Here is an 18,092-nt window from a genome sequence, read left to right on the forward strand (position 1 = left end):
ATTATCCTCTTTATGGGCAAAAGTCTCAACTGATGTTGGCGGAATCCACACTGCACCTCCCATCAAGATTCAAATAGATCCCTCAAAACCTCTTTCCATAATTAATGCCCTATAAATAAAGAAGCCCTTCAGGGCATCAAGCCCATAATAGAAGATTACAAGGCTCAGGGCCTCATTATCCCCTGCACTAGTTCCTGTAACAATCCTATTTTACCTGCGAGAAAACCCAATGGCCAAGGATGGAGGTTTGTTCAGAACCTCTGAACAATAAATAATACTGTCATCCCTCAGCACCCTGTTTTTCCTAACCCCCATGTGCTGTTAACATTCATTCCCACTGAAAGCAAATTTTTCACTGTAACTGATCTATCATTGCATTTTTAGTATTCCAAATGATAAGGATAGCCAATATCTTTTTGCCTTCACTCGGGAGGAATGGCAATACACCTTGATAGGTGTACATCTGTCCCAGGGTTTTACAGAGAGTCCTTACTTTTCACAAACTTTAAAAGCTCATTTGGATGATATAAGGTTTTCTTTTTTTTTTTTTTAAAGATTCTATCTATTCATTTGAAACAGAGAGATACAGAGAGAGAGAGAGAGAGCATGAGCAGGGGAGAGGCAGAGGGCGAGGGAGAAGCAGGCTCCTCACCGAGTCAGGAGCCAGACGTGGGGCTCGATCCCGGGACCCTGGGATCACGACCCGAGCTGAAGGCAGACGCTCAACCATCTGAGCCACCCAGGTGCCCCAATATAAAGTTTTCTGCAGGCTCCACCTTGTTATAATACATAGATGATTTGCCTCTCTGCTCCCTTACTCAAACCTCTTCACAGGGGACAGCATCCACCTGTTAACACTTTTGGCCTTGGACCCCGCCAGAGCCACCTCTGCCAGCAACATGTTTAAGGCAATTCAGGTCTGTGGGGCCAGCCAGTCTGAGTCTGCTCACCTTGAGTCTATGCATCATCTAAAAAGGACTCACTTCACACAACTTCCGTGAGGGTTAATGAGCTTTCATTCTAGTCCATTCCCGAGGGTCAATCTAAATATGTGGGGGAGCCAAGGACCCAACTTGATGAAAGCATCTCACACCTCCAACATTACTGTGAGCCATATACAAGTTGGTGTCAAGAAATGCACTCACAAACTAAGCCCAAGATCCTGAGCTTGGTTCAATAGAAGTTAGCTATGAATATCTCCAAAATGTACCTCCTGGATTTTTTCCCAAGACTTGGTGTTATTGGTTTTGCTGGCATTGTTGGACTTCTTTTGGCTAGAGGTTCAAGAATAAGGAAGCTGGTGTATCCCCCTGGGTTCATGGGAGTAGCTGCCTCTGTTTATTATGCACAACAACCCATCGTATTTGTCCAGGTCAGTAGGGAGAAATTATATGACTGGGGTTTACGAGGATACATAGTCATAGATTTGTGGAAGAAGAACTTTCAAAAGCCAGGAAGTGTGAAGAATTCACCTGGAAATTAATAGAATGCTCCATGCTCTGCTCATTTTTTTTCATGGAGCCTAATGCGGGGCTTGAACTCACGACCCTGAGATCAAGACCTGAGCTGAGATCAAGAGTCGGATGCCCATGGGACACCTGGATGGCTCAGTTGGTTAAGTGTCTGCCTTTGGCTCAGGTCATGATCCCGGGGTCCTGGGATCGAGTCCCGTATCAGGCTCCTTGCTCAGTGGGAAGCCTGCTTCTCCCTCTGCCTGCCGCATCCCCTGCTTGTGCTCTCTCTCTCTGATAAATAAAAATCTTAAAAAAAAGAAAAAGAGTCGGACGCCTAACCAACTGAGTCACCCAGGCGTCCCTGCTGTGCCCATTTTAATCAGTTACAGGTAAATATTGGAAACTCCATGCAGTAAACCAATATTTCTACAGAAAAATGGCAGAGAAATCAGTACTGAATGTAGTAAATTGGCTTTCTTCTTCAGGAAAAACTATACTGGGCTTCTTTGTTATCTTGGGTGATGCCATACTACAAGTGGACTACTCGAAAATCCTTTCACCTAGAGATAATGTCCAGCCTTAGAATCCCTCCTTCTCATGTTGCTATTTATGTACATAATTAAAATTCCAAGGTAAAAAAAAAAACAAAAAACTTTTGGCCTTAAAGGGACATAAAGTCTCCAAAGAAAAATTAGTTCGTTCAAGCTCAGGTTAGATACTTAGGGCATCCGATCTCAGAATAAGGACCTAGGTGAAACCCCTCATAACTGCTTGACATTGACAGATTACCTTTTGACTCTCCATGACACTACAGGAAACTCGTGACCAATGCAGATTTTTCATGGTTTACTGATGCTTCTTACTTAAAGGATAAAAATGGTAAATATTGTGCTAGGTATGCTACTGCATATTTCCTTTTCAAAGTCATTGAAATAGCACCTTTACATTTTGTTTACTTCAGCCTAATAGGCTGAATTATACCCTCACAAGAGTTTGTACCTTAGCCAAAGATAAAACTGCAAACATTTATACTGATAGTTGGTATGCTTTTGGGGTAGCTCGTGACTTTGGAATGTTATGGAAACAATGAGACTGCCTTACCTCCAATGGGGATGAACTTTAAAATGGCTTCTATGCCCCAGATTTATTAGATTGCCATACTTTTGCAGGCGGCTCTAGCTGTTGTTAAGGTTCCTGGGCATTCCAGACTTGACTTTCTGGAAGCCAAAGTAAACCACCTCACTGACAGACATCTCCTCCAAAATTGCTACTCTCAAGGAAACCAGTAGCCAAACCTCTGGTCTAAGGGGATATTCTGCCATATGATTTTGGAAAAATTGACTAAAAGACACCCAAGAATTTGCCCCAGAGAGGAAAAAACAACATTGGAAATCTAGTAATTGTTGGCTTGATAAAAAAGAGAGAACTCTGGTTTGTGCCAAACAACAATCCAGCCCTACCAGAAATTCTAAAATTTCCCCTGTATATGCATCAAACCATTGGTCTTTTGAGGAAACGATGGCATTCATGAACTAGTGTTGGTGGGAAAAGTTTAATAAGTCTGCAAAAAGTGCCTCTATCATCTGTCCCACCTGTCCAAAGTATAATTCAGGGAAAGTTGAGTCCCTCCCCTCAACTCCATGCGCAACGTCGTATCCCGGAAGTGAAGGGGCCATGTTGCTGGGTGACCCCGGGAGAAGTACCAGGCGAAAGGCGAATCTCGAGGAGTGGTAGCGCGCGCAGTCGGTGGCTTGACGCCCAGCCCCTGCCTGTCCCCCATACCCCAGCGGAGCTGAGAGGTGGTGCTCAGTCTCTACTGGGCCCTGCTGCGCCAGGGTCTAGAGCTTCGCTACACTGATGGAGACTTCTGTCTTGCCTCCATCTCCCGTGAGCGAGAGCAGGCTCTGGTGAGCGCAAAGGCAAGAAGGATGACAATGGCATTGGCACAGCCATTGATTTTGTGCTCTCCAAGTGACCAGCTGGTGCTAGGGGTGGGTGGAGCGGCCATGTTGGCAGTTAAGCAGATGTACAATAGGGCAATCGGTACCCCTAAGCCCCACCCGCCTAAGCCATTGGAGGGGGGGAAGGAGCTGGGAAGAACGGAACTGGATGGGCTTCCCCTCTCCCCCCTCGGCCCCCCATTGCTGAATAAGGACACGAAGACAGGCCTGAGCCGGTCCCTGCAGACCCTTCCCACAGACTCCTCAGCCTTTGACACGGATACATTCTTCCCGCCCCGGCCCAAGCCATTGGCCAGGAAGGGCCAGGTAGACTTGAAGAAGTCACGACTCTGCGTGTCCCTGGAGGAGAAACTTCTTAATGTGATCCGACCAGCACCACCCCAGAAGCCCTGACTTTGGAAGTGCAGTATGAGCGTGACAGGGATCTTGTCGTTGACTTCCTGCCATCAGGGACTCTTGGCGACACCATCTTGGTAGCCAGACCACACCAGCTAGCACAGTATGGCAACCTCTGGCGGCTGAGCCAGGGTCCTGCAGAGACGGCACACCTACGGGCTTTGGACCAGGACGATTTAGGCTGCCAGTCTCTGTGCCTCAAGATCCTCAAGGCCATATGCAAGTCCACTCGGGCTCTGGGCCACCTCACTGCCAGCCAGCTCACCAACATCATCTTCCCCTTGGCCCAGGAGGAGGCTGACTGTCCAGATATGCTGGCAGACCGATTCTTATAGGCCCTGAGGGGACCCATCAGCTACTTGGAGGCCGGAGTCCTGCCCAGTGCCCTAAACCCCAAGGTGAACTTATTTGCAGAGCTCATTCCTGAAGGTATAGATGAAGTGGGATGTACTCTCTATTGCTCACTGTCTGAGCCAGAGGTGCTGCTGCAGACAGGGCAGGTGAAGGTGGTCAGACCCTGGCTTCTCCGTTAGAAACACGTGGTTGCATAGTTGGTGCCTCACAGGGTCCCTAGGTGCCTCCTATCTTGCTGGTCATTGCCCCGGTCACTTCATGCTCATCAGAATGCCATCTCCTGTCTCCTATTTTCTCACCCAACCTTCTATTTTTGTCACCAAACACTGTGCTCCTACTCCTCCCCTCCCCCTTGCTCCAGGCTAATATTTCTGGAATGAATAGAGAAGGTGGAGCACTGGCCTGAGCTGGTGTTTTGCATTGTGGTCCAGGTTTTCTGTTCCTGTCTGCCCTGCCCTTTGGCCTGTTTCTTTTCAGTGTCTTCTCTGTCTTTTCCCCTTGTTCACGCCTTCTGTTTTGCTCTTTCCCCTGGAGTGTATCTGCCTAGTCAAGATGTTGCCTTTTCGTTGAATGTCACCAAAGAGTTCCGGTTGCACGTTTCCAAGCCGAGCTCTGCAGAGTGAGTGCTCAGACAGTATTTAGAGTTTCTGGGGGTAAAGCTAACTTTTGACCAGGTTCCTGGAGAAGAAGCCCATTTTCCCCTGCCTCCTGACCAGCTCATATTCCTAAGTGCTAAGAAGGTCTCATGGGAACACTGTTATTGACCCACACAGGGGTAAGGCTCAGTATAAACTGGATGCCAAGTTGCTTGGAGATTGTGTTCTTTGGTGGTCACCACTGAGACTGCAGTGGGGGAGCTGGTGGTGGTGAAGAGGGCCTAGGGAAGGGTGTGTGTGCCCGATGGCTGAGCCATCAGCGCTGCTGTGTGAGCAGCCCGGGGAAGACAGGGGAGGGAAGGGGCTGTCGGGACAGCACCTGTGCGAGTGCTCTTGTTCAGCCCCTTCCTTGCCTTATTGCCAACTAGGACGAGGCCTTCAAGGACACAGCCTTTGTGGTAGAGTTTGAAGGGAGGTTGAGAGGTGGCAAACACTGGCTGAAAAATCCGGTCACTGGTTGAGGCTTGGCAACCACGTTTCTTCACAAAATGACAGTACCAAGGCCCTGCTTTCCAGGACGTTGCCTGAGCGTAGGAACAGGCCCACAGCCAGCCCTTCATTCCCCAGTGTCTGCCATAGGAACGTGAGGGGGCATTTGCTGAACTCTCCAAGCCCCGCCAGAGGCCAGAGGGCAAGCAGCCGGGGCGCTGACCTCTTTCCCGTCCTGTCTCACCTCTCAGCTGGGGAGACTGGTGCTATCCAGGAAGAGCACGCAGGGGTAATACACATAGGAGAGGGAGGGCGCCTGGGTGGCTCAGTTGGTTAAGCGACTGCCTTCGGCTCAGGTCATGATCATGGAGTCCCGGGATCGAGTCCCACATCGGGCTCCCTGCTCGGCGGGGAGTCTGCTTCTCCCTCTGACCCTCCCCCCTCTCATGTGCTCTCTCTCTCATTCTCTCTCTCAAATAAATAAATAAAATCTTTAAAAAAAAAAAAAAGACACATAGGAGAGGGAGGCGGGGGCTTCCTATGCTCCTTCTGGTTTCCAGCTGCTAAAACCCCGCTGCGTATTGCAACGTCAAAAGTAGCCTGAGGGTGGGGAGGAGGGTCTCATACACTACGTCAGTGCAAAAAAAAAAAAAAATCAGGGAAAGTTGTTCATACAAATGGATTTCATACCGCTTCCCCATCTCATGGATATCAATATGTTTTAGTCAGGGTTTGCATGTTTTCTCACTGGACTAAAGCTTTCTCTTGTAGACAGGCCACTGCTGCTTCTGTGAGAAAAGATTATCCCTACCTGAGGAACCCCTCTCTAACTTCAGAGTGATCAGGGAACCCATTTTACTGGTCAGGTGCTTCAACAAGTGTGCGCTGTTTGCTTTCACTGTGCATTATCATCCCTAGTCTTCAGTTAGTCACATGAACTAGTGTCACTATTAAGACTCAATTGGCGGGGCACCTGAGTGGCTCAGTTGGTTAAGCGACTGCCTTCAGCTCAGGTCATGATTCTGGAGTCCCGGGATCGAGTCCCACATCGGGCTCCCTGCTCGGCGGGGGGTCTGCTTCTCCCTCTGATCCTCTTCCCTCTCGTGCTCTCTGTCTCTCATTCTCTCTCTCAAATAAATCAATAAAATCCTTAAAAAAAAAAAAAAGACTCAATTGGCATGAGTTGTAGCAACCCTCCAAACACTTTGGCCAAAAGCACTGTCATTGGTACTGTCATTTTGTGAAGGCCTAATTGCTTCTATTAAAAATAACTGTGCTTTGGGGCGCCTGGGTGGCTCAGTCGTTAAGCGTCTGCCTTCGGCTCAGGTCATGTTCCCGGGGTCTTGGGATCGAGCCCCGCGTCGGGCTCCCTGCTCCGCGGGAAGCCTGCTTCTCCCTCTCCCACTCCCCCTGCTTGTGTTCCCTCTTTCGCCGTGTCTCTCTCTGTCAAATGAATAAATAAAATCTTTTAAAAAAAAACTGTGCTTTGCTAGAGCAATTTTTTCGCAGTGCACTCTTGGGAAATGATAACCTTAAGCATCACACCTTGCAACCTGGAGATTTCATATGTTGGAAAGGCACCTCCAGAAAGACTCTTCAACCTCGCTGAAAAGGCCCTTATCGGGAACTTCAAACCAACCCTTATGCTGCCAAACTCCAGGGAATAGACACTTAGATTCATGTGATGCATCTGAACAAAGCACCAAACCTTGACCTGCACACCATCTGGTGACCTGAAAGTAAAGATTTCCTGGAATTGAAGGAGATGACATCTGATGAGACAGCTTTCCCAAGATGACCAGACTACACCTGTATACCTTTTTCTCACTGTTGCTTCTCTCTTTTCTGTGGAAAGACAAAGCCCTTGTCTGCATTTCCCAAGCCCTTGTGGAAGGAGGAAACCTCTTCTTTTGATTATGGCCTTTCAGAAACAAACTCATTATGATCCCAGGACAAGTTAATTTTCACTTGCTTTTTCTAAAGGGTTAGGAGGTTCAGAATTCACAAAAGTCTTTCTTTCATCTGAACTATTAACTGACTTTGGATTCTTATCCAAATGCCTGGCCTCTGAATTTGCAAACTTACAGACTATATTATCAATAACACGTCCGGTTCCAAACAGTTCTTTGAGATAGCAATATTGTTTTATTTTTATTTTTTTAATTATAAAAGATCTTATTTATTTGGGAGAGAGAGAGAGCACGAGCAGGGGAGAGGGACAGAGGGAAAGGGAGAAGCAGGCTCCCCACTGAGTAGGGATCCCGACGCGGGGCTCCATCCCAGGATCCTGGGATCATGACCTGAGCCAAAGGCAGACGCTTAACCGACTGAGCCACCCAGGTGCCCCTAATAATACTGTTTTAAAATGTCTTTGAAGTTTTGCTGTTTTGCAAAAAGTTCATCAGGTGTTGCTTCATGTTTATACTTGCACTGTATCTTCCCAAATACACTCAGTTAATTTTTTCAGTGTGTTCTTGCAGTATTCACTATCCCGTGTTCATGGCCACTTTAAGCAGAGAGGTCCAGGAGGCATACATGACTCTGGGTTTGCCTTCATAAAGAGAAACTTTCTCCTCTAAGTTGGAATAAGTGCCAATAGATATTTCAGCTGGCTACTTTCAGACCTAGTGTCTTGATGTAGAACCATCACACAGTTTGAAATTATGTTACTTCTGTTTTGTATAATTGTTTTAAATTTCGTATTTTGTTGTCTATCAAACTTAAAAAAAAAAAAAAAAAAAACGATGTACCCAGTAAGGCTATCTGGCTCAACCCTTCAGGATGATTTCCAACACTTATGCATTACGCTCCTCTCCCTACTCGTGCATGCTCTCTCTCTCTCTCTCTCTCTCTCTAATAAACAAATAGCTCTTTAAAAAAAAAGGAGGAAGAGGGGAGCCTGGGTGGCTCAGATGATTGAGCGTCTGCCTTCCACTTGGGTCATGATCCCGGGGTCCTGGGATCGAGCCCCATGTCGGGCTCCCTGCTCAGCAGGAAGCCTGCTTCTCCCTCTCCCTCTGCTCCCCTGATCTTGCTCTCTCTCTCTCTCAAATAAACAAATAAAATCTTAAAAAAAAAAAAAAGAGGAAGAGATCCCTGTTCTCTCAGGAGGGTAAGTATTGGTTCAGAGGTGGTCATACAGAACTGTGGGAGCCTGATAAGGGGTATCTCGCCAGTGGTATCTTGGGTGTTATCTGTGGGGTAGGGTTGCCAGATTTAGCAAATGAAAATACAGGATACCCACTCAGATATGAATTTCAGATAAGTAACAAATAATTTTAATATAAGTATGTCCCAAATACTGCATGGGAGATACTTATACTAAAAATTATTTGTTCATCTGAATTCAAATTTAATTACTGAGCACCCTGTATCTCATCTGGCAACAGCACTACTGTGGGTGGTATTGATGAGGGAAACAAAGGCAAGAGAAATGTAGCTTAAATTAAATCTCCTTACAGCTTACATCCCACTGATAGATACCAGAAACATACAGAGCATGACCTTACTCAAGGAACTCATGGCTGCCTTAGTGCCTTAATGTTTCCATTTTATTAAAGACTAAAATAACCTTATCTTTTAAAATTTTTATTTTATTTAAATTCAATTAGTTAACATATAGTGTATTATTAGTTTCAGAGGTAGAGTTCAGTGAGTCATCAGTTGCATATAACACCCAGTGCTCATTACATCACGTGCCCTCCTTAATGCCCATCACCCAGTTACTCCATCCCTCCACCCACCACCCTTCCAGCAACCCTCAGTCTGCTTCCTATAGCTAAGAGTCTCTTATGGTTTGTCTCCCTCTCTGATTTTGCCTTATTTTATTTCCCCCCCTTCCCCTATGATCCTCTGTTTTGTTTCTTAAATTCCACATATGAGTGAAATCATATGATAATTGTCTTTCTCTGATTGACTTATTTCGCTTAGCATAATACCCTCTAGTTCCATCCACGTCATTGCAAATGGTAAGCTTTCTTTTTTTTTAATATTGTGTGTGTGTGTGTGTGTGTGTATACACCACATCTTTATCCATTCATCTGTTGATGGACATCTGGACTCTTTCCATAGTTTGGCTATTGTGGACTTTGCTGCTTAAACGTTGGGTTGCAGGTGCCCCTTCGGATCAGTATGTTTGTATCCTTTGGGTAAATATCTAGTAGTGCAATTGCTGGGTCATAGGGTATCTCTATTTTCAACTTTTTGAGGAACCTCCATACTCTTTTCCAGAGTGGCTGCACCAGCTTGCATTCCCACCAGCAGTGTAAGAGGGTTCTCCTTTCTCCACATCCTCACCAACATTTGTTGTTTCCTGACTTGTTAATTATAGCCATTCTGACTAGTGTGAGGTGGTATCTCATTGTGGTTTTGATTTGTATTTCCCTGATTCCGAGTGATGTGGAGCATTTTTTCATGTGTCTGTTGGCCATTTGTATGTCTTCTAAAAGTAACCTTATCTTAACAGCAGCTAGCCACTCAAGGTCCTGAAAGCCTTGCTTCCAAATTCCTTCAAGACTTACGCTATCCCTAACCTCCACTAATTAAAAACTATATAATCAGTCACTCCTCACAATCCCAGTGCAGCTCTTTTTGCCCACAGGTCCTGTCCCCATGCTATAATAAAATCGCCTTTTTGCACCAAAAATTTCTCAAGAATTCTTTCTTGGCCATTTGCTCACAAACCCAAAAACTTCCAAATTTCATCATCAAGTAGTGCATTGTTGCTGGAAAGTACAGTGTTATACAGACTGAAGTCAGACAGCAGGTAGCAGACTATGGAGAGCACTGAAAACAAGGGGAAACCACTGAAAACAAGGGGAAACCACTGAAGGGGTTTAACACAAGGATGATAACATAATAAAATTTGAGTTTTATTTATTTTTTATTTTTTTAAAGATTATTTATTTATTTATTTGACACAGAGAGAGAGACAGCTAGAGAGGGAACACAAGAAGGGGGAGCGGGAGAGGGAGAAGCAGGCTCCCGGCTGATCAAGGAGCCTGATGCGGGGCTCGACCCCAGGACCCCGGGATCATGACCTGAGCCGAAGGCAGATGCTTAATGACTGAGCCACCCAGGCGCCCCAAGATTTGAGGGTTTTTTTTTTTTAAGATTTTATTTATTTATTTGACAGAGAGAGACACAGTGAGAGAGAGAACAGAAGCAGGGGGAGAGGGAGAGGGAGAAACAGGCCTCCCGCTGAGCAGGGAGCCCGATGTGGGGCTCGATCCCAGGACCCTGAGATCATGACCTGAGCCGAAGGCAGACACTTAATGACTGAGCCACCCAGGTGCCCCCAAAATTTGAGTTTTAGAAAGAGGCTTCTGCTGGCTTCTTGAAGGATCCTTTTAAGTGGGATAATTGTGAGATCTGACCAGTTGCAATAGTACAGACAAGAGATTTGGGGTGGTGATAATTGGAAGCTAGGAAAGAGGAGGTGCCAGATTCAAGAAGTATGCAGGAGTTAAATCAACAGGATCTGATAACTGATTAGAAAGAATGAAGAGGGCATCAGTCCCAAGATCTAGCTTGTGTGCCTGGAGAGATGATATTACTACCAGCTGAGATAAAGAAGTTTTAAGGGGCAATGATTGAGTTTAGTTTAGGACACGTGTTGTAGATACCTGAGGGACATCTGGTGTAGGGGGCCAGCATATGATTGGCTACCTCATTCTGAAGTTCAGTGGAGAAGGTGAGCTGGAGGCAGAGATTGGGAAATCCTCAGCAGAGAGGCAGTATCAAAACTACGAGACGGTTGAGCTCCCCAGAGACGGGGTGCAGAAGAAAAGGGGGTGCACGGAGAAGACCAAAAGGAACAGTCAGGGAAGTAGGAAGAACCAGGAGAGTTAGGTGTCATGGAAACCAAGGGGGGGGGTTCTAGGAAGAGGAAGTGATCAAACATGGCAAAATGCAGCCAGAAAGTTCTGATTATACCAAGGCTAAACAATGGCTGTCGATTTGGGCAATGGTAGAGTCATGATGAACTTAGGCTGGAATCACACAAGTTCATTCAGACATTAGTCGCATTTATTCAAATGGTAAACACTCAGCCAGCATGCATCCTCAGCACACTCTCAGATGCTAGCCACATTCTCATGTTCCCCACACGCCTTCAGAATTTAAAGCATTTATTCAAATTGTGCCCCAACAGGCACACATTTGGATGCTCCCCACACTCATCATTTGGGATCCTTTATATTTTCCAATGCCACCTTGGAGTCAGCTGGAGCCAGTGAAGCTCTGTCTTTGCAGGGGTAATGGCAGGTACCCGCAAGGGTTAAATGGGTTATCTTGTGGTTTTTATCTCCCAGGAGCAAAACCACCTTTGTTTTTCTCTCATCTCCTGGTAGGGTTAATACCCCCTGGGGATTGTGAGATAATGCTGGATGTTGCTGGTTCTGGTGACATGCTCCTTTGCTCACTTCTCGCCCACGTACCCCAAAAGTGATGATTATCTGTTGTGTGCAAAAGTTGGGTTTGCTCAGTTCCCTATTTTCTAATGATCTTGAGACAGAGTTGTGTGCAATAAAGAGAGAGGATGCTCAATGGCACAAACACCCAAGCAAATGGGAGGGGCTGGGACCCAGAGCCCAGTGGGAAGGGCAAGGCCCAAGCAGGACCTCTCTCCTCTGAGACCCAAGGAAAGGATGGATAGTGTGGGTAGAGACATTATTGAAGGTGATGAGAGAGGAAGTGTTCACTTAATGGCCTCCATTTGCTCTAAACACAGGAATTCTTAACCCAGGGTCCACAGCCCTTTCAGAGACTGTAGGGAGAATTCAAGCAGCCCATGGACTTGGATGGGGGGAAATTGCATCTTTATTTTCACTATCATCAACGCAAGGTGTAGTAGGTCCTTCTAGGGGATCTAACAAACTACAATAGTATTAGCAGTACCTGTGGCTTTGTTACCAGTGGAAATCAGATTTTCATAGCATATCAGAGTTGTTACAGATCTCTTGAAATAACATCACTATTTTGAAATCATGGTAGTCATGAGACCTGTTAATAGAGCTTGGGGTTTAATGTATAAATAAAGAAGCACATATATTACTACATTACAGATGTATTTCTTTTTATTTTGGTAATTATATTTCTTTTGTAATCCTATTTTTATATCCTATCTAATGCATGCATTATTCTGCGAAGGGATTCCTTAGACTTCATCAGACTGCCAGAGGTTTTCACAGCCTAAAAAAGGCTAAGAGACACTGCTCTGAAGAGTAACAATAGCTAACATTTACATAGCTCTTGCTAAAGGCCAGGTACTGCTCTGAGTACCCTTTTTTCTTATACAGTCATTCACTCGTTTATTCCTAACAACTCTACAAGATAGGTGCTTTGATTATACCCATTTTATGAAAGAGGAGACTGAGGCACAAAAGTTAAGTAACTTGCCCAAGGTCATTCAGCTAGTAAATGATGGAATTGAGATTCAAACCCAGGCCTTCTGGCTTCAGAGTTTGTGCTGAAAAGTGAAGAAGTTGAATTAGTAGGATGTCAAGGGACAAATGGTTGGAGGGTGCCAGCAAGAGTGGTTAAAGAGAGAAGGGGAATGAGAGAGGGTCTACACTGGCCAGAAGAAAAGTAGGAAGAGGCTGCTAGGTGGAAAGAAAATGGAAAGACCCATGGAATAACAGGGTTCAAGGAGATAAAAGAAGTGTGGAAGGGAGGAGAGCCAAAATGACTGGGACAACATGTTCAGAGTGAGAGATGGTGGTGTGTAGATGCCAGGGAAGTGAAGGAGTCATTCCAGGGCATGGCAAGGTTAATAATGTCGCCTAGACAGAAGTGGTTAAAATCAAGAGGAGGTGAAGGTCCCTGGAGTTAAGCAGATGAAGGAATCATGAAGCTGGGCCCCAATATTCTCCAAAGATTGTTTGATTGATTGACTGATTGATCGATTCATTCATCAGTATTGAGTGTCTAGTACATGCTAGGCAGTGCTTTGGGGATTGGGTAGCCAAGTGGTGAACCAGTAAGACAACACCCTGCCGCTGTGGGGCTTACCTTCTAGCAGGGAGAGAACTACACAACACACACATGCACGCACACACAAATAAGACTGGGTTAGACAAGGCTCAAAAGCCTTTAGGCACAATTCCATGACACAAAAGTTCTGAAAAGCATACTTTGGAGCCCAAACCCATTAGGTGACAAAACCTGACCTGAAGTAATGTGAGGCTGTCTATAGTTTTGATTCACACTCAATGTTAATAATGTTCACACTTTTCACTCTAGAAATATTAATGTTTAATTGTAAGTGATGCTCTAGACCTTTCTCAGTAGTTATGTAGTATAGAGTATATGCAGTATATAGAGTTATGTAATATAGAGTAGGTCTTCCTTTGTAAAATTGAAAAAAAAAATCTGAATTCCAAAACACACCTGGCCCCAAGATTAGAAAAAAGATTACGGGTCTGTAAGTGCTATGCAGAGAATTCAAATAGGCAATATGTTGGCTCACAAATTGGCCCCTGTACATGGAGAGCATGGAGAGACCAAAGATAGAGGCAGACTGCCCCAGATTGGTAGGTGGCAGATTTAACAAGCAAGGGAATTTACATACAAGGCTTGTCTTGGACAGCTGAAAGATGAGTAGATCTCTGCACCCACCAACTGGAATCTTAAAAATTTATATAGAGGCTTTAGCTGGGTTCAGTCATGTGTTCAGTCCAGATGGTCTCAACAACATTTTACTCTCTCAAGGCTGTGTCCCTGAAATGGCTCTGGCCGTGGGAACATTGGGCAGAGCATACATTCCAAAGACAGGGGAAGGGATGCAGAGATACCCATTGCCGGCTCCAGCTCTCAGGTCAACCAGTGGTCACCTCCTCAATAAATTCCTCCAACACAATGGGATAAGAACTAGGTGTCTACAGCTTGAGTGGTTAGGGAGAGGGAGGTGACATTTAAGCTTAGTTCTAAATGATTAAAAAACGGGAAAAAAAGGCAGTCATGTGAACATCGGGGAGAGAGAATTCCAAGCAGAAGGAACAGCTAATGCAAAGATGAACACAAAGAGGCCATGTGGCTGGAGCATATTGGGCCCAGCCAAGAGTGCTATAAATTGCTGGGAGGACTGCATGTAGTCAGAAAGATTGTGAATCTTGTACTGAATCCTTTGATGAATATGGTATAGTGACCATGAGTGTGGTGGTTATCAACAACTAGGAGGCCCGGAGGGAAGTCTTTCTGGGTGGGAAAGCATGTGGGGAGATACTTCAGATAGAGGAAACATAAAGCTGAATGGGGCTGAAAATGTAGACTAAGATTTATGGCTCGAAGACCTTGGTTTGGGGAAGAAGTCAGGGAGGAAGTCAGATTAGGTAGATTAGGTGGGCTCAAGATTCTAATCGGGATGCTGGCTGAAAGATGTTCTAGGGTGACCAAAGACCCGGGTCTAAAATGACGGTGTCTGGTTGAGGTCCCCTCGGCAATGTGTGATTTGGGCTTTGGGATTTAAAATAGGTTTGACACAGATAGAGGACAGGAGAAAAGACTGAGCTGATGAAAGATGTTTTTGCTTCTCTGGGCTTGTGCTTCTTAAGAATGTCTGTCTCAGAATGTCTGTCTCCTAGCTTCTCTGTCTCTTAGTGGCTCTCCACATCCATGTCTCTGTGATCCTGTCTGGCATCTCTGTTCCTCTCAATCTCTTCCCTAACATATTTCTCTTTGATGGCTCTCAGAATCTCCATCTTTGGATATCTATGTCTATGTCTCAGAATCTTGTTCTCTGCCCCTTCCTTTGTCTGTGTCTGTACTGTAATTATCTTTTCCCCCAACTGAACTGTGTCCTTCTGGAAGGCATGAACCTTTTCGTATTCCTCTTGGTGTCCCCAGTGACCCGCACACAGCCTGGAATATAGGGGTCTCTCCCATGTTTACGCTTGAATGAAGGCTTTTTCTGAGGAGTAAGGAAAACTCTCAATCTCCTGTCCGCCTACTCCTCGCGGAGCTGGCCGCCTGCCCAGAGATCAGCTAGAGAGTCCGGCAGAGAGCGTGGCTGGTATCGCGCTGCCGCAATCGGGTTCTCTCTCCGGGTGAAGTAACTCCGGAGGCACCTTGCGGAGGCCTCGCCCTCTCTGTCCGGGACGCGCGCAGCCGACGCCACGCCCCGAAATCGTGCTCAGCGGCCCCCCCCATCCCCCGCCCCTCCACGCCTCCGCCTCGGCCAATCAGCGCCCTCCCGCCCGTCCGGCCCGCGGAGAGTTCCTAGCAAGATGGCTGCGGCGTGCCGGGTAGTGAAGGTAGGGGGTGGCTCGCTCCTCCTGGCTGCTCCGCCGCGCCAACCGGGACCGCGCGGCCGTGGACCCAGGGGGAAAGAGATCGGTGCTGGGAGAAAGAGTCACACTTGTCTAGGCCCGGTAGTGCGGCGGTTGGGCTCGGGAGGTGAAGGTCAACTCTCCGCGGCTTATTGTGTGGGGGGTGACTGGATGGGCTGTCGGGGCATGAGACGCCGGAGGTCCGGTCCTGAAGGAGAGGAAACACACCTGGGTCACACCGCCGTCGCAGAAGCCTGGAGAACACAGGAGCCTCCGTCGCAGAAGCCTGGAGAACAGGCAGGTGAAAGGGTGGGGGTGGTGTGCGCAGTCTACCGTTGACCGTTCCTTTCTTCACAGGGCCTGGTTGCTCTAATAACCGGAGGAGCCTCTGGTCTAGGTCTGGCCACAGCAGAGCGACTGGTGGGGCAAGGGGCCACTGCTGTGCTTCTGGACCTGCCCGACTCTGATGGGGAGGTCCAAGCCAAGAAGTTAGGGAAGAGCTGCGCCTTTGCCCCAGCTGATGTAAGTGTGGGCACGAGGTCACCGAAACCCGCCTGGGAACCCGTGGGGTCCCCTTCCCTAAGGGTGCTATCTGTGTGGACAGTGGACCCATCTCCTTGTCCCTTTTGGCCTGAGCCCTCCGTCCAGCACTGTGGGAGCACCTGCAATAAGGAATGTACAAAGCCTGGATCCCCAGCAGTGGGGATGGGAATTGGATATATCGCAATCTCCTGGAGGGGGTATGTATAGTTTGAAAATGCGTATTGTGCCCTGTAATGTTATATTTACAAAGTTGAAAAACTTCATGAAACAAACTACAGAAAGTAAAGCTTGATGAAATCATCTTAGCAGGTAGAGGTACAAAAAAGCTAGTTTATCATCGTATCAGCAGTTCTCGAAACTGCTCTGGTCCACAAATCTCCAGGGGTATGTGAATTTATCAAGAGGGTATAGATTTGAAAACAGTTTTGAACACTACAGCACCTAACATTTTCACTTTTGCCCCACTCTCGTGTTTTCTTTTGGCCTCCTCCTTGCTTACGCAGTTCTGTTGTTACTCAAAGACTGGACCTGCGCTCCCCTTGCCCAGGTTTAGTGGTGTGTGTGTGTGCTGGGAGATGAATACTTTCTCCACCTCTCCCTTTGAAGGTGACCTCAGAGAAGGATGTGCAAGCAGCCCTGACTCTAGCAAAAGAAAAATTTGGCCGTGTGGATGTGGCAGTCAACTGTGCAGGCATTGCAGTGGCCATAAAGACATACAACTTAAAGAAGAATCAGGCCCATTCCTTGGAGGACTTCCAGCGAGTTCTCAATGTAAGGCCTTGGAGGATCCCCAGGGGTGTGAGTAAAAGGTATTTGGCTGTGGGTGCCTCCAAAGCTTTTAGGGGACAAAAGGCCCTACACCATGTCTCTGCTGCTCTTTCAGGTGAATCTCCTCGGCACCTTCAACGTGATCCGCCTGGTGGCCAGTGAGATGGGCCAGAATGAGCCAGACCAGGGAGGCCAGCGTGGGGTCATCATCAACACTGCCAGCGTGGCTGCCTTTGAGGGCCAGGTGTGTGGGCGAGGGCAAGGCTTGTGCCTCCTTGGTGACTTGTTAGTGTCCTTCCACGTGTGACCTCTGCTCCTTCTCCAGGTTGGACAAGCTGCATACTCTGCTTCCAAGGGGGGCATAGTGGGCATGACCCTGCCCATTGCTCGGGATCTGGCTCCCATGGGCATCCGAGTGATGACCATTGCTCCAGGTAGAGATAGTCCCTCCCTGCCACACCTGGGATTGGGTAGGATTCATGGGCATTTGAGAGGGGAAACTATCTACCAGCTAAGCAGCAATAGCCTTCCATTTCTGGGCATTGGGAAGTACCATAGGTAGAGCTAAGGTGGGGAGGGACCAGGTAAATATGAAAGGAAGGGTGGGCCTCTGATTCTGACTGTCTTGTCTAGGCCTATTTGGCACCCCGCTGCTCACCAGCCTCCCAGAAAAAGTGCGCAACTTCTTAGCCAGCCAGGTGCCCTTCCCCAGCCGACTGGGTGATCCCGCTGAGTATGCTCATCTGGTACAAGCCATCATCGAGAACCCATTCATCAATGGAGAGGTCATCCGGCTGGATGGGGCCATCCGCATGCAGCCTTGAAGGGAGAGGGCAGAGAAAACACATGCTCTTCTCTCCCTGCTTCCCTTGGAGTACTTTACTGCAGCCTGGGAGGAAGTCCCACAGCCATCTTGTAACTCTGCCCAGTAGTCACACTCTGTGCCTAATAAAGTCTCTGTTTCTCACACGGAGTGCGTAACGCTGTGTGCTGGGGAAACTGGCATGGGGAAGAAAGGTGAATGGGTGAAGACTGACAGGGTCAGATGCTCTAAGCCCAGGGGTGGGGTGGGAAAGGCAGTACCTCATACCTTTTGTGTCCCATGACAGCACACAGCCTTGATTTTACTGGTAACTTTATTACCTAGGGTCAAAGGTAGGGATAGTGGGGGAAGGAGTTGGGGGAGGGGGCCTGAAGCATTCTCCTCTCTGACTCCCAGGCTTCATGAGCTTGCTGAGGGAGAAGAGAGAGATGAGCATCTTGAGC

At 47.2% G+C, this 18,092-nt stretch overlaps 1 protein-coding gene and 2 pseudogenes across 3 annotated transcripts; all 3 read left to right on the forward strand.

Moving 5' to 3' along the window:
• The first annotated feature begins 229 nt into the window (after positions 1-229).
• Positions 230-1,483, forward strand: LOC110591384 (annotated as a pseudogene).
• A 1,977-nt stretch (positions 1,484-3,460) lies between these two features.
• LOC110591299 lies at positions 3,461-5,282 on the forward strand (annotated as a pseudogene).
• Positions 5,283-15,447: 10,165 nt separating this feature from the next.
• On the forward strand, positions 15,448-17,793 carry HSD17B10 (hydroxysteroid 17-beta dehydrogenase 10). 3 transcript variants are annotated; one of them, XM_021699005.1, is made up of 6 exons: positions 15,448-15,500; positions 15,873-16,037; positions 16,665-16,829; positions 16,942-17,070; positions 17,152-17,260; positions 17,460-17,793. In XM_021699005.1, the coding sequence occupies exons 1-6, from the start codon at positions 15,474-15,476 to the stop codon at positions 17,648-17,650; spliced, it is 786 nt and encodes a 261-aa protein (XP_021554680.1). In that variant the 5' UTR covers positions 15,448-15,473; the 3' UTR covers positions 17,651-17,793. The 3 variants fall into 3 exon arrangements, with proteins under 3 accessions (XP_021554680.1, XP_044767501.1, XP_021554624.1); XM_044911566.1 differs by having other exon boundaries at positions 15,458-15,500; positions 17,152-17,233; XM_021698949.1 differs by lacking the exon at positions 15,448-15,500 and adding an exon at positions 15,507-15,812.
• Positions 17,794-18,092: the final 299 nt, after the last annotated feature.

This window comes from Neomonachus schauinslandi, chromosome X, assembly GCF_002201575.2.
Source record: "Neomonachus schauinslandi chromosome X, ASM220157v2, whole genome shotgun sequence".
Classification (NCBI taxonomy): domain Eukaryota; kingdom Metazoa; phylum Chordata; class Mammalia; order Carnivora; family Phocidae; genus Neomonachus; species Neomonachus schauinslandi.

Excerpts from the sequence above, each read along its gene's own strand:
- HSD17B10 (XM_021698949.1), top strand. The coding sequence starts at position 15,687 with ATGGGCTGTCGGGGCATGAGACGCCGGAGGTCCGGTCCTGAAGGAGAG. Across the intron at positions 15,813-15,872 it reads CGCAGAAGCCTGGAGAACAG|GGCCTGGTTGCTCTAATAAC; the intron begins GCAGGTGAAAGG and ends CTTTCTTCACAG. Across the intron at positions 16,830-16,941 it reads ACTTCCAGCGAGTTCTCAAT|GTGAATCTCCTCGGCACCTT; the intron begins GTAAGGCCTTGG and ends CTGCTCTTTCAG.